General features: G+C 53.7%; 1 protein-coding gene across 1 annotated transcript; it reads left to right on the forward strand.

Moving 5' to 3' along the window:
• Positions 1-1,579: 1,579 nt before the first annotated feature.
• CACNG8 (calcium voltage-gated channel auxiliary subunit gamma 8) lies at positions 1,580-14,864 on the forward strand (the record flags this gene model as incomplete). Its single annotated transcript, XM_082606953.1, has 4 exons — positions 1,580-1,850; positions 11,295-11,378; positions 12,498-12,638; positions 14,113-14,864. Exons 1-4 carry the CDS (start codon positions 1,673-1,675, stop codon positions 14,862-14,864), a joined length of 1,155 nt encoding a protein of 384 aa, XP_082463079.1. The 5' UTR covers positions 1,580-1,672.

Genomic DNA, 14,864 nt, shown 5'->3' on the forward strand with positions numbered 1-14,864 from the left:
GGTGGCAAGAGTGAAGGGGATTCTTTGTGATGTCAGAGAAGTCAGGGTGTGGGGGGGCGAGGTCCTTATAAGTTCAAGAGACAGCGGGAGGTCGAAGTGAGCTGGGGAGATCTGGAGTTGGGTTCATCCCCGTAACAAGGGCTACAGAGAGGAGATTTGGAGGTCGTGAGAGATGGTGGAAGGGCAGAGGAAGGGGGTGGGGGGATGCTGGGTAGAGTGGGGGGACTTCCTTCCACAACAGTGAATATGCAGGTCAGAGCTTGGGAGATTTCTGAATGGAGAGGAATTTGGGGTCTGGAGAGAGGGATTCCTGTGAGTAGAAAATGCCGTGCAACTCACGGAAGAAATTTTTCTTAATGGAGGAGAAAGTGATGGCTAGGATGAGTTTGTCTAAGTTGTAGAGATACTGAGGACCAGATTTGGAAGACTCCTATAAGCAAACGAAAGAGTGGGGTATTTTCCTTGAGTCAAAGACATAGTAGGGGATGGGAGAGTGGTCCAAGGAAGACAAGTAGGGCGGTTAGAGGGAATGTGATGGAGATGGGGGGCATCCTTCTAAACCAGGGGGTCCAACGGTGTTGGAGTCTTTAAAAGAATCCCCCAGGGAAGTTTTAAAAACCTAGATGCTCAGGGCCACACCCCAGACCAGTGAAATCGGAATTTCTCAAGTATCAGTATCCTCTGGTGGTTTCAAGGTGCCACCAAGGTTGAGAACCCTGGTCCAGAGACATAGGGTTCTGAGTGGGGTAGGGGTTCCCATGCAGAGGAGACTGTGGAGGTGGGGTGGTAGTGATGACAACGGTGTGGTTTTCTGAGTTGTGCGAACTGGGGGGACGAGTTTGGAAGATCTGGCTTTTGTTGTGTTTGTTGTTTGTTTTTGTTTTTGTTTTTTTCAGCTGAGGAGAGATTGAGAGATTTATTTTTCTAAGTAGAGGCCATAGTAGGTGAAGAGGTGGGCCTCGCAGGGGAAGGTAGGGCGTGGGTAGGACTTTATGAGAACATTTTATAAGAAATGAGGAACAGGACAGGGGCTCCTGGGGAGGAAGAGGCGCCGGGGGCTGGAGTGAGGGCCGCTTTCCCTGTGGGGAGGACGGTGAGACGGGGGGGGGGGGGGGGGGGGGGCGGAGCTGGAGGGGCCTGGAGGCGTGTCCTACGACACTCAGGGATGTGGTGGGGGGATGCCTCAGAGTGGGATTAGTGGGAGGAATTTCTTGGACACAGGGAGATTCTTTTTCCGAGAAGTGGCAGTGGCAGGCAGAGTGGAAGGAGTTTCTTCAGCCGAGGAAAGAGGAGGGTTTCTTTGGGGGCTGGGGTGCAGGGAAAGGGGTATCCAGGGAGGTGCGCCTTCCTGTCTAATCCTTTATCTCGCTCCCTGCCCTCCACCAGCTGGCGACCATGGCTGCCTTCTGACCCCGTCCCCGGCCTCAGCCTCCTCCTCGCCGCCCCCTCCCCAGCCCCTGGCCCCGGGCCCCCCACTTCTGCCTGCGCTGTGACCCCCCCAGCCGCCGGCACGGCCCCGCCCCCGCTGCCCCGGTGGTGGCCCACGGCCCCCCGGCTGCCCGTGGTCAAACTGGAGTCGCTGAAGCGCTGGAACGAAGAGGGGGGCCTGTGGTGCGAGAAGGGGGTGCAGGTGGTGCTGACCACGGTGGGCGCCTTCGCAGCCTTCGGCCTCATGACCATCGCCATCAGCACGGACTACTGGCTCTACACGCGCGCCTTCATCTGCAACACCACCAACCTCACGGCTGGCGACGACGGGCCCCACCACCGCGGGGGCAGCGGCTCCTCGGAGAAGAAGGACCCCGGCGGACTCACCCACTCGGGCCTCTGGAGGATCTGCTGCCTGGAAGGTAGGCTGGAGGGGGCCCCGGCCTCGCGCCCCTCCATTTGCGGCCCTGCCCCTCGTCCCGCCCGCGGCCGGCCGGGCTTCCTTCCTGGGAAATCTCCCGGTTTCCTGTGGTCCCCGCTGCGACCTCCCGTCTCCTCCTGGGGCTCCTGCCCACACACCTTCCCCGCCACGCCCCTCCCGTCCTGACCCTCTTCTGAATCCCGCCCCCCTTGCCTCGACCCTCCCCATTCACGCCTCTCCGTCATTCGGCACATCCTGCGCCCCCTCCGCTCGGGACGCCCCTAATCTTATCTTTCCTTCATCCGTGGGGAAAGCCCCCTCTCCTCCCTCCCTCTCACCCCTGTGGGTGCCTGGCCTCCCCGCGTGAGGGGCTCCCTCTGCCTGGATTCCAGCACTGGCACGCTCTGCTTTTCCTCCCCGCTTCCCGCTCACCCTTGAGCTTGACCCCGCTCCTGCTTTCGCCCTTTGCATCTTCTCTCCCCCACGTCCTACCTCTGCCCTCTGAGCGCCCCTACCTCTTATGGACCCAGTCACGGCGTCTTCCCCATCTCCTCCGTCCCTTCGGCCTCGCTTTGGCTGTTTCTCTCCTAACACATCCTGCCCTACCTGCCCATAACTCATGGCCCTCTCCTCTCTCCTCTTTGTGGCTTGTCCTCCGGTGGATCTTGTCCTGCTCGCCTCTCCCCATCAGGCCTCCCAGCCTCCCCTGCCAGTCCTTGTCCTCCTTGGCCTTTAGATGCTTCTGCCTCATCTCCCCTCCATTCATCCTCCCTTTGACCTCCTCCTTCCAGACCCTGTTCCTGACGCTGAGGCCACCGCCTCTTCTCATCTCCATCTTTGCTCTTTGCTTGGTCCTACTCTCCTTCTTGCAGGCTCCCTCCCAGCTAGCTCCCTCGGCCTCCCATCTCCCCACGCCAGGCCTCTTCCTCTTAGCAACTCCTCTGTTCTGCTCTCAGCTTTGCCATTTCTTTCCACATAGCGTGGAAGTGATGGGCTGGGAAGCAGGACACCTGGGTTCCCGTTCTCCTTGCATCTATCCCCCTGTGTGATTGCTATCTTGTCACCTCCCCAGGCCTCAGGGCCCTGGTCTGCAACATGAAGGAGTGGGACCAGCCAACCCCCAATTTCTCCCTCCAGGGCCCAAAAGATCAAAATCCCTTCACTTCTCTTTTTATCCCTCTCTTTTCCCCATCTTTTCCTCCTCCGTTTTGCTGGGCACTCTTTTTTTTTTTTAAAGTTTTGGCTGCGTTGGGTCTTCATTGCTACGCGCGGGCTTTCTCTAGTTGTGGCGAGCGGGGGCTACTCTTGGTTGCGGTGGGCGGGCTTCTCATTGAGGTGGCTTCTCTTGTTGCAGAGCACGGGCTCTAGGCGCGCGGGCTTCCGTAGTTGTGGCACGAGGGCTCAGTAATTGTGGCTCACGGGCTCTAGAGTGCAGGCTCAATAGTTGTGGCGAAGGGACTTAGTTGCTCAGCGGCATGTGGGAATACTCCCGGACCAGGGCTCAAACCCGCATCCCCTGCATTGGTTGGCAGGCGGACCCTTAACCGCTGCGCCACCAGGGAAGTCCCTTGCTGGGCACTCTTGATGAGCAAGGAATGTTATTATCTCATTTAATCCTACGGGGGGTTGGGGGGCGGCAGGGCACCACCCTCCTGTTGAGGATGAGGAAACCGAGGCTCAGAGATGTTAAGCTACTTGCCCAAGGTAACCCAGCTGTGACTGGGGAAGAGCCAAGAGAACTCAGGTCTGATGGATGGGATTTGCAGATATGCTTCGTCTGGTGTGCGGAGTGTTTAAAACTGAAACCAAAATCTGAATCGGTTGCCAACATTTAAAAATAAGGAGATTGCACTTTGAAAATCCGATTTCCAGCTTCTTTTGAACTAGTGGAAGATCTGACAACACGGGGCCAGTATCCTGCAGTGGCCACGGTTGGCTGGATCCGAGTAGCAGCTGCTTCCTCGGATCAGGCATGAGGGTCTCCCTTTCTCCCGTCACCTCTGGTCCCTGTTGCCTCACACCCATCCAGTTTTCTCATTATGTTATAATTTGACACCCAGTTTCTCATTATACACTGCTGGACAGTGTACAGCAAATAGTCATCATTCCATGTATTCATTCCCTCCTCAACAACCACTATTTATTGAGTTTATACTATGTGCCAGGCACTGTTCTTGATTCTGGAGCTATAGAAGTGGAAGGAGAAAAAAACCCAACAGCAAAGAAACCTGTTTTTTTTTTTTTAAACTTTTTATTTTATATTGGAGTATAGCCAATTAACAACGTTGTGACAGTTTCAGGTGCACAGCAAAGCAACTCAGCCATACGTATACATGTATCCATTCTCTCCCAGACTCCCCTCCCATCCAGGCTGCCACACAGCATTGAGCAGAGTTCTCTGTGCTCTACAGTAGGTCCTTGTTAGTTACCCATTTTAAATATAGCAGTGTGTACATGAAAGACCCCTGTTTTTATATGTCTTATATTCTAGGAGAGACAGATAATAAGGGAGATAAGTAAATACAACATCTAGGGTGTTAGAGCTGAGTGCAAAGGAGGAAAAAGAGCAAGGGAGGAGATGGGAAGTGTTAAGGGCAAGGGTATGAAACTGCAGAAATTGGAGATAAAGGAGACTGAGCAGGTGACATCTGAGGGGTAGGCTAAATGAACCCAGAAATGGAGCCATCTGGCTTCTGGAGGGAAATGCTTCAGGCTGTAGAAACATCGCTCAGGTTCTGCAGTGGGAATGTGCCTTGTGTTTGACCATCAGGGGAGGCCCGCGTGGCCCAGGCAGAGGTGGTGAGGAGGAACGTGGTAGGAGGTGCAGTCAAGGCGATAACACGAACTTCCAGGTCCTGGAATGTAATTTGCTTTCCACATCGGAGGTTCATGAGTGGAGGAGTGACAGGAGCTGGCTTAAAGGTTAAGGGCATCGCTGTTGCTGCTGTGTTGAGTATTTAGGAGGAAAGAAAAGGGAGAATGGGAGGTGGCTTATCTGGGGTGGGAGCCGTAGAGTTTGGGTTTGAACTGCGAGTATATTCTGCCGCTACAGCGGGCAGGAATTGCTGATGGGGCAGTTGTAGGATATGAGAGAGAAGTGTTGGGGTGTCTTGAAAGTGGGGTTTCCCAACCTCAGCGCTGTTGACATTTGGGGATGAATAATTCCGTGTTGCGGCTGTGGGGCTGGGTTTGGGGGGTGCGTCCTGCGTGTTGTAGGATATGCAGCAGCATCCCTGGGCTCTACGTTTTAAAACACCAGCAGCATCCACCGGTGTGGACACCAAAATTGTCAACTGTCTCCAGACTAGGAATAAAATCGCCCCTAATTGAGAGTCACTGCTGTAAGGCTGTGGCCTGAGCACCGGAGAATGTGGTGGGGTAGGGGTGGGGGAGATTCATCTGCTGGAACAGCTGGTATTTTATTGTATTTGTTTTATTTTCTCTTACCCAATTTATTACAAGGAGGGCTATCATGAGCTCAGTTTTGGACATGTTAAATTGAGGTGACTTTACCCCCCAAAATTACAAAAATAAATTGAGGGTGCCTATTTCAGATACTGTGTAGGACAGGAGTCAGTATAGGAAAGGACCCACAAAGTGCCGTACAGTCAGTTTCTTAGGCTTTGTGGGGCGTGTGATCGCTGTTACTGCTACTCCTTAAAATAGCCAGAGATGATGCGTGAGTGGATAAGTGTGGCTGGGTTCCAATTAAACTTCCTTTACAGGCACTGACATTTGAATTTTATATCATTTTCACGTACCACGAGATAGTCTTCTCTGACAGTTTTTCAATCATTAAAAAATAAATAAATAAAACCCACTCTTCGCTGGATTTGGCAGGCTGGGTTCAGCCTTTGGGTCATAGTTTGCTGACCCCCTGATCTAGGATGTTAGCGATATGATATATGAGGTCAGAGTTCAGGGGAGAGTCTGGGCTGGTGGGCGGGACATGGCATGTGGATGGATGAGCAGAGACAGAAACAAACCAAAAAATTAGTTGAAGGGCTGAAGCCTGAGCTAGTCCAGTATTCAAAGACAAGCAGAGAGATGAGAAGAGCCAGCAAAGGGAGCTGAGAAAGGAGTGACCACAGAGGTTTGGGGAAAATGAGGTAACTGGGTCCTGGGAGCCGAAGGAATTGTGTTAAGCAGGGGGTAAATGAAGGCAGACTTTATTGTTATTATAGTCATCATTCATGTGTCACTGGATGCTCACAATAACCCTGTGCACTATATACTACTATTACCCCCGCCTCCTAGAACTGAAAGCTTAAGGCTCAGAGAAGGGAAGCACCTTTCCCAAGGTCACACAGCTAATATGCAGTAGAGTCTGGATCTGAATCCAGGTCTCTTTTGTTTCCCAGGAGTCAAAGCAATATAACCACTAGTCTCCATCCTATCAGGGATCCAGGAGTGTAGAAACTGGCCCCCTCCAGGCCATGGCCCCCTGAAGACACTCTGTCCCCAGGAATTCTTAGGTCCCATCCTCATCTCCCTCCAAGTCTTTCTGAGAAGTGCGGTAGAAAGTAGTGATTGGGACATAGACTCTAGAACAAGACTGATGGGGTTACTTCCTGTCTGCCATGCACAGAAAGATGACATTGAGCCATATATTCTACTTCTCTGTGCTTTATTTCCATCATCAGTGACGGTGAAATGGGGATTATAATAGCCCCTAACCCACAGGGCTTTGGGGCGAATTCAATGAGTTATTACATGTAAAGCATTCAAAAGGCCAGCAGGCACAGGGTAAAGGCTAGACTATGTCGTTTATATTCTTCTTTTTTTTTTTTGGCGGTTCGGGGGCCTCTCACCGTTGTGGCCTCTCCCGTTGCGGAGCACAGGCTCCGGACGCGCAGGCTCAGCGGCCATGGCTCACGGGCCCAGCCGCTCCGTGGCATGTGGGATCTTCCCGGACCGGGGCACGAACCCGTGTCCCCTGCATCGGCAGGCACTCTCAACCACTGTGCCACCAGGGAAGCCCTGTTCTTCTTCTTATTATTATTATGAATTCAGATGACCAACCCCTGAGTTTCCCCTCCTTGATAACCCAGAAGTCCCAGTCTCCCAACCAGCACTGCCCAATAGAAACTCACACAAGCTGTCTATATAACTTAAATGTTTCTAGCAGTGGCATTAAAACAAGTATAAAGGGGAAGGTTCAATGAATCTGATTTAATAGATACAATTTATACAATATAATACATTAATATAAAGGTTAGTAATACATTTTATCTAACCAAGCGTAGCCAAAATATTATTTTAACATGTTAGCAATATAACGATTATTAATGAAATAGTATGCATTTTTCTTCATACCAAATCTGAAATCTGGCGCCTATTTTACACTCACACTCTGTCTCAATTGCCACATTTCAAGTGCCCCAGAACCAACCCCAGGGCTGGGGGATCCGTATGGGTCTAGCTCCCTTCTCAGGAATTTCAGCCTCCACAATCTGGACCCACGGCCCAATTTATTCGAGTGGACTCTATAAAGCCCCTGTTCTCAGCACTTTGCGTGCCTTATCATCTCATGGAATCCTCCCAGCTGCTCCAGGGGGAAGGTATTATTATCACCCGAGTTTGTCAGAGCAGGAAGCTGAAGGCCAGAAAGGGGAAGTGAGTCAGCCACATGGCCACCCAGCATACGAGGGCCAGAGCCCTAGTCCTCACCGCAGTACACACCGCTGCATACCGCCCCCCATCCCGCTTCCCCACTCCCCCCCACTGCTGCCTGCCCGGGTCTGTGTTAGGCGGGCCCTGGGGAGACTCAGAGACGCATCACCACCACCCCTGCACCTAGGGAGCTCCCAGCCCAGCTGGTCAGATAACACGCCGAGGCGTGCCGCATAACCCCCATGCATTCTGTGCTTGACTCTGTCATTCGTGTGTCACTGAATGCTCACAAACTGATGTGGTCGTTGTCACCATCCTCATTTTCCAAACGAGGAAGCCGAGGCTCAGGGGTGTTCAAATCCCCAAAGCCACACAGCTGGGAAGTGGCAGCCCTGGCATGTGAGTCCAGAGAATGTGATTCCAAAGTCCGTGCTCATTGACAGTATAACCACTACACTCTACTACCATAAATATGCTCACCTCGGGGACTTCCCTGGCGGTCCAGTGGTTAGAACTCTGCGCTTCCACTGCAGGGGGGTTGATCCCTGGTTGGGGAACTAAGACCCACGCGAGCCGCATGGCTTGGCCAGAAAAAAAAGAAAAAGAAAAAAAAAATGCTCACCTTAAAAAAAAAAAGCTCACCTTTGAGGCCCAGAGTCTCCTCCCCATGATTTACCATCTATAGAACTGAGCAATTTCTTCAACTCTATGCCTCAGTTTCCTCACCTGTCAAGCAGGGATACTATCACTGCCTAGTATTTCTAAGGGTTGGTCACGCATACTGTGTTAATACCTACCTGTCAAATGCTTGGAGCCGTGCCTGGTGTGTGGTTAGCCCTCAGTAAGTACTAGTTATCATTACCGCCAGCATGACTAGTCTGTGGAGAGCCTGCATGCCGTGTAGTCTCCATGCTCAATCTCATTGAATTATCACTCACGTTTTGAGAGAAGTACTATAATCCCACTCAAGAAAGAAGAGAACTTGACCCCCACTACCACACCATACTGGATGTGCTGATGGGTAAACATCTGCACTCAGAAGGTGTATCTTCATTCATTCATTCAATGGCTTTTTTTTTTTAAGTAAAATGCACAGAATGTGAAATGTACCATCTTAACCATTTTTAAAAGCACAGTTCAGTAATGTTAAGTAGATTCACATTGGGTACCCAAGCTCCAAAACTTTTCATCTTTCAAAACTGAAACTTTGTACCTATTCTTCCCTGCTCCCAGCCCCTGGCAACCATCATTCTACTTTCTGTCTCTGTGAATTTGATGACTTGAGATATCTCACATGAGTGGAATCATACAGTATTTGTATTTTTGTGACTGACTTATTTCACTTTGCGTAATATCTTCAAGGTTCATCCAGGTTGTAGCATGTGTCAGAATTCCCTTACTTTTAAAGGCTGAATAACATTCCATTCTACGTATGTGCCACACTTTGTTTATCCGTTCATGCATTGATGGACACTTAGGTTGCTTTTGGCTGTTGTGAATAATGCTGCCACGAAAATGGATGTACAAATATTTCTTACAGACCTTGCTTTCAGTTCTTTTGAGTATATACCCAGAAGTGGACTTGCTGGATCATATAGTAATTTTAATTTTTTGAGGAACCTCCATACTATTTTCCATAGCGACTGCACCATTTTATATTCCCACCAACAGTGCACATGGGTTCCAATTTCTCCACATCCTCACCAACACTTATTTTCTGTTTTATTTTGTTTGTTTGCTTGTTTATAGTAGCCATCCTAATGGGATGGTATCTCATATCTATGAGAGGGTATTTCCCTGTTGTTTTGATTTGCATTTCCCTAATGATTAGTGATATGGAGGATCTTTTCATGTGCTTGTTGCCCATTCAATCATTCATACATAAAAATATTTATTGGGCTTCCCTGGTGACGCAGTGGTTGGGAGCCCACCTGCCGATGCAGGGGATGCGGGTTCGTGCCCGGGTCCGGGAGGATCCCACATGCCGCGGAGCAGCTGGGCCCGTGAGCCATGGCCGCTGGGCCTGCGCGTCTGGAGCCTTGTGCTCTGCAGCGGGAGAGGCCACAGCAGTGAGAGGCCCGCGTACCGAGAAAAAAAGAAAAAAAAATTTATTAAGCACTTACTATGTGTTAGGCATTGCTCTAGATGTTGAAGAGTGGTGAACAGCCTATAAGCTTACATTCCAGTGGGGGCAAACTGCTGTGTGTGTGAATTCTGCTTCCACCACCCATCAGCTGTGAACTGACGAACCCTTGTTATGCCTCTGCTTCCTCATCTGGACAATGGGTATACAGCGTGGTATCAGCTGAACACTTAATTGTGTTCCAGGCAAAGTGCTAAATCTCTATACCTGGATTCAACCCTCATAACAACCCAGTGAGGTAGGTCCTAGTGGCCCCTTGTTATAGGAAAAGGGATTGAAGCAAATTGGCCCAAGTAAAGCCGACAGTCACAGAATAAGGACAGGATGGATTTGGGCTTCATTATCAAGCAGTGCGACTCCAATTCTCAATGTCTGGTCACTGCACGACACCAATAACATCATCTATTTCGTGGATCCCCTGTGAGCTCCGGATGAGTTAGTCCACCTGGGAAGCACTTAACAAATGGCAGCTCTTAGTGGAAGTATTCACTGCCTTATAGTCCTTCTTTCCAATCTTTCCCTTTACCCCCATTTCTTTCCCTGCCATCTTTTGCCTCGAATCTCCCCTTCTGTCATCCTTATGTTCATTCATAATTTAATTCTTTCAACATTCATTTCTTGAGGCCTCCTTTGTGCCAGGCAATGCTAGGGACACACGGAGGAATCAGACCCCATGCCCTCCCCCTGCAGGAACTCCTAGCGTGCTGAGGAAGAAGATCATAAATCAAACCAATGTATGCTAAAAAGATGGTAGTGCAGGGAGTTGCTACACCCCAGAATGGGTGGGAGGTGTGTGTGTGTGTGTGTGTGTGTGAGCGAAAGCTTCCTCAAGCTGGTGTCCCGTGCACTGCTCGCTTGCAAGGGTAAGTTTTTGGCCAATGAAGAATGTGAGCAGAATGCCCTGCAGCATTGGGCAGTGGCCTGGAGGTTGGAAGGAGCCTGGAGAATTGAGGGAACAAAATGTATTTAAATTTATACTTATCTATACATCGGTCTGCAGCTGTGTAAGCATGTGGGTTCTTGGGGGGAGGAAGGGGCTGAGACTGCAGGACCACTGGAGGCATCCTGCACCCCTAGCGTGCCTCTGCTAGCTCTGACCTCTGCACCTCCTCCCAGAGGACCCCAGGTGCAGTGCGCAGAGAGCCGGGGGAATCCCTCTCCCATATGGAGGATTGAAGAGACTACAACCCCGGTGACCCACTGGGGCTTCTCTCTCCTCGCAATTGGACTCGAAGACTTCATAGGGCCTCATGGGAAGTGTAGTCCTCCTCGCCCTCTGCCGCCTCTTCGTTTTCCCACGCATTTTCAACCGATTTTGAGTTGAAGGGTGACGACATGGCTGAAACCAACGCCTTCTTTCTTACAGAGGTGGAAATAGAGGCCAGAGAGACTGTCCCCGTACAGGTTACAGGGCAAAAGTTCTTGTGGCCTTTTAGTGAGTGTTGGATGATTTCCTTCCTTCCTTCCTTCCTCCCTTCCTCCCTCCCTCCCTTCCTTTTCCTTTTTTCTTTTTTTAACTGGTAGGGAAACTGAGGCCCGGGAGGTTGAAAGTTTGTCCCAGGTGCACAGACAGGCTCAGGAGCCAGCACTTCCTGTCTCCCAATCAGAAGGGGTTTGAGGAGGGTCTTTTCTCACCCGGGGTTTCCCCACTCTTAAGTGCCCCCGACTATCACCTCCGTTCCCTTCCAGGGTTGAAAAGAGGCGTCTGCGTGAAGATCAACCATTTCCCGGAGGACACGGACTACGACCATGACAGCGCAGAGTATCTGCTCCGTACGTGGGGGTCGGGGACAGTCGGGGAACTGCCGGGCTTCGGCAAGTGCGAGGGGAGAGGGGGCTGTGCTTCGGCACTTAGAACCACACGCTGAGATGAACTTGTCAGCCAATCCAAGCCCAGATACTGAGATCCTCTGGTCACCGATTGGCTCAGTGGTCTCTCTCCCGCCCCCTCCTCTCACCTTGGGGCGGGCTGAGAAGGGATCCCGGGAGCTGATTGGCCGTCGTGACTCTCTGGGTTGGGATTGGCCACTGCGCCCTGGGGCCGTGAGGCAACCTGAGGCGCGGACGGCGCGAACGGGCCATTCTAGGGAGCTGACTGGGGAAGCCTGTGGTGAGTTTGGTAGCTAGCCCAAGAACGCGGCAAATCCGGAGTTATGATTGGCTGCGGCCTCAACCGGGCTCAGAAATCGCAGAATCTGGTTGCCTAGGGTATGGGAGACAGTGGAAAGGGCTGCAGAGAGAGGGGGAGAGAGAGAAGGGAGAAAGTAAGAGAAGAGAAACCCAGAGCTACAGATGAAGCCAGGCAGAAAGGGGTGGGGGGAGGGACAGAGAGGGGGAAGGGAAGAAGAGAGCGGGAGAGGGAGAGAGGGAGGGGGCAGGGGAAGAGAGAAGAGACACCCAGAGAGATAGGTGAAGCCTGGCAGAAGGGGGGTGGGTGGGAGGGAGAGAGGTATTTAGAGATTTGATTCAGAAAGCTCTGGAGGAAGGAAAAAATGCGCAGAAGAGAGGAAGGGAAAGAGCGTGCGAGAAGGAAAAAGAGGGAGAGGGTCCACAGAGAAATAGAGAAGTTCCGAGGGGAAAAAAAAGAGAGGGGGAGAGTGATTAGAGAAATAAAAGGGAAGAAAAATATGCCAGGAGAGAGAAAAATAGAGGAAGAAAGAAAAAGACACAGAAAAAGAGGCAATCAGATCGAGAAAGAGAGAAATTTTAAAGAGGAGAGAAAGTGAGACAATAACAGAAAATAACCAGGCAGAGAAAGAATTGGAGAACCAACTAGAGAGGAGCGGAGACGGAAGGCAGCAGGAGGGGCGGGGCGCCGGGGGGTGGGGCAGGCGGCCGTGTCTGACGCCCTGGTTCCCACCCCCCCGTCTCCCCATACTCTCCTTTCTCCAGGAGTCGTCCGGGCCTCCAGCATCTTCCCCATCCTCAGCGCCATCCTGCTGCTGCTCGGGGGCGTGTGCGTGGCGGCCTCCCGAGTCTACAAGTCCAAGAGGAACATCATTCTGGGAGCAGGGATCCTGTTCGTGGCAGCAGGTGAGAGGCAGAGGGAGGGGGCGGCCCACCTGCGAGCGCGCACGTGTGTGTGCGCGCGCGCGCGCCTGCAAAGCTACCCTGCCCGGGCGCTCCCTGGGGCCCGGAGCCTTCCTAGGTTCTTCCCAAGTTCCATCGCCACCCGCTGGGCGAGGTAGGTGTCGCCTTCCGGTAGTCTTCTGGGCGAGTGAACCCAGCACAGACAGGTGTCTGTCTACCGCGTAATCCGGGATGCCAGGAGTTTAGAATCCAAAGCTCGCGGTCCAGGAGACGGAAGGGGAGCAGCTTGGGAGAGGGGGTGGGCCCTTGAGGCTGAATTGCGGTCTTGAAGACAGAGACGGCAGACCTGGGAGGGAGAAAGTGATTTGGATTCAGATGGGGAGGAGCCTGCTCTAGGGGGCGGGGCCTCGTGGGCTCCGGTGTACCCCAAAAGGGTCTGGTCCTGCGAAAGCATCCAGACCAACTCGGTAGTGAGGCAGGGCATTAAGGGGCACGACCCCCTTTCTACTCGAAGTGAGTAGTAGTGGGAAATTCGAGGAGTCAGAGCCTTTCTGAAGGGATGGAATCCAGAGGACAGGGGGAGGATTTAGCATAAACAGCAGGGGATGCTTTGGAGATGGATCAAGATCTGCAGGGGGTGGGGCTTGGAGGATTTGAAAGACCGGGCTAACTACACCTGGGACGGGGGAGGAGCCTGGCCGCGATCCTCAGGGGGCAGGGTTTAGCAAGCTGGAGGCGGGGCTTAGAGTAGACGGGAGACCTGCTTTAGTAAGAGTAGTATGGGGGAGACCTAGAATAGAGGATAATCATGAAAGAGTTCAGATCAGCCAGAGTCAGGGCCTAGAGAGTCAGAGCGGGACTACCTCATTAACCAGACGAGCAGAGGGTGAGGCCTAGGGAACACCAAGATTTATAAAGTTAAGAGTGGAGTTAGACCAATCAGGGTAGGGCCCGGAAACCCCAGCCGGGGTCATCTTATCAAGGGCAGAGTTTAGGCCAGCGAGGGAAGGGCCTGGACCATCTGGGGAGGAGTTTAGACCATCTGGGGCAGGGCTTGGGCCATCCCGGAGGGATCTGGACCATTAAGGGTGATCCTAAACCTTCTGGGGTGGGCCCTGGACCAACTGGGGCGGAGTTTAGACCAACCAGGGTGGGCTTTCGACCAACAGAGTAGGACCTGAATTAGCTGGGGATGGTGGACCATCCGAAGCAGGATTTGGGGCCCTTCGGGGCGGGGCTTGGGCCACCTGGGAAGAAATTTAGACCATCTGGGAAGGGGCTTGGACCATCTGAGGGTGGAGCTTAGGCCAACATGGGGCGGGGCCTGGGCTGGCCAGTGGGCGGGGCGGTCTGGACCATCGTGGGTGGGGGATGCTCAGACCAGAGCGGGGCGGGGCCTGGGCCGGCGGGGACGGGCCCGGGGCGGGGGCGGGGCCAGGGGTGGCCTCGAGGCTCCCGTCTGACCGTCCCCGCCCAGGCCTGAGCAACATCATCGGCGTGATCGTGTACATCTCGGCCAACGCGGGCGAGCCGGGCCCGAAGCGGGACGAGGAGAAGAAGAACCATTACTCGTACGGCTGGTCCTTCTACTTCGGCGGGCTGTCGTTCATCCTGGCCGAGGTGATCGGCGTGCTGGCCGTCAACATCTACATCGAGCGCAGCCGCGAGGCGCACTGCCAGTCTCGCTCGGACCTGCTCAAGGCCGGCGGGGGCGCGGGCGGCAGTGGCGGGAGCGGCCCCTCGGCCATCCTCCGTCTGCCCAGTTACCGCTTCCGCTACCGCCGCCGCTCCCGCTCTAGCTCCCGCTCCAGCGAGCCGTCGCCGTCGCGGGACGCGTCTCCCGGCGGCGCCGGGGGCCCGGGCTTCGCCTCCACGGACATCTCCATGTACACGCTCAGCCGCGACCCGTCCAAGGGCAGCGTGGCCGCGGGGCTGGCTAGCGCCGGTGCCGGCGGCGGGGCGTACGGCGGCGCGGCGGGGGGCGCGGGGGGCGGCGGCGGCGGCGGGGCGGGCGCCGAGCGGGACCGCGGGGGGGCGTCCGGCTTCCTCACGCTGCACAACGCCTTCCCCAAGGAGGCGGGCGGCGGCGTCACAGTCACGGTCACCGGGCCTCCCGCCGCGCCTGCGCCCGCCGCGCCCGCGCCCGCCGCGCCAGCCCCCGGGACCCTGGCTAAGGAGGCCGCCGCCTCCAACGGCAACACGCTCAACAGGAAAACCACGCCCGTGTAG

The sequence above is a fragment of the Mesoplodon mirus genome (assembly GCF_964341445.2).
Source record: "Mesoplodon mirus genome assembly, chromosome: 19".
NCBI lineage: Eukaryota > Metazoa > Chordata > Mammalia > Artiodactyla > Ziphiidae > Mesoplodon > Mesoplodon mirus.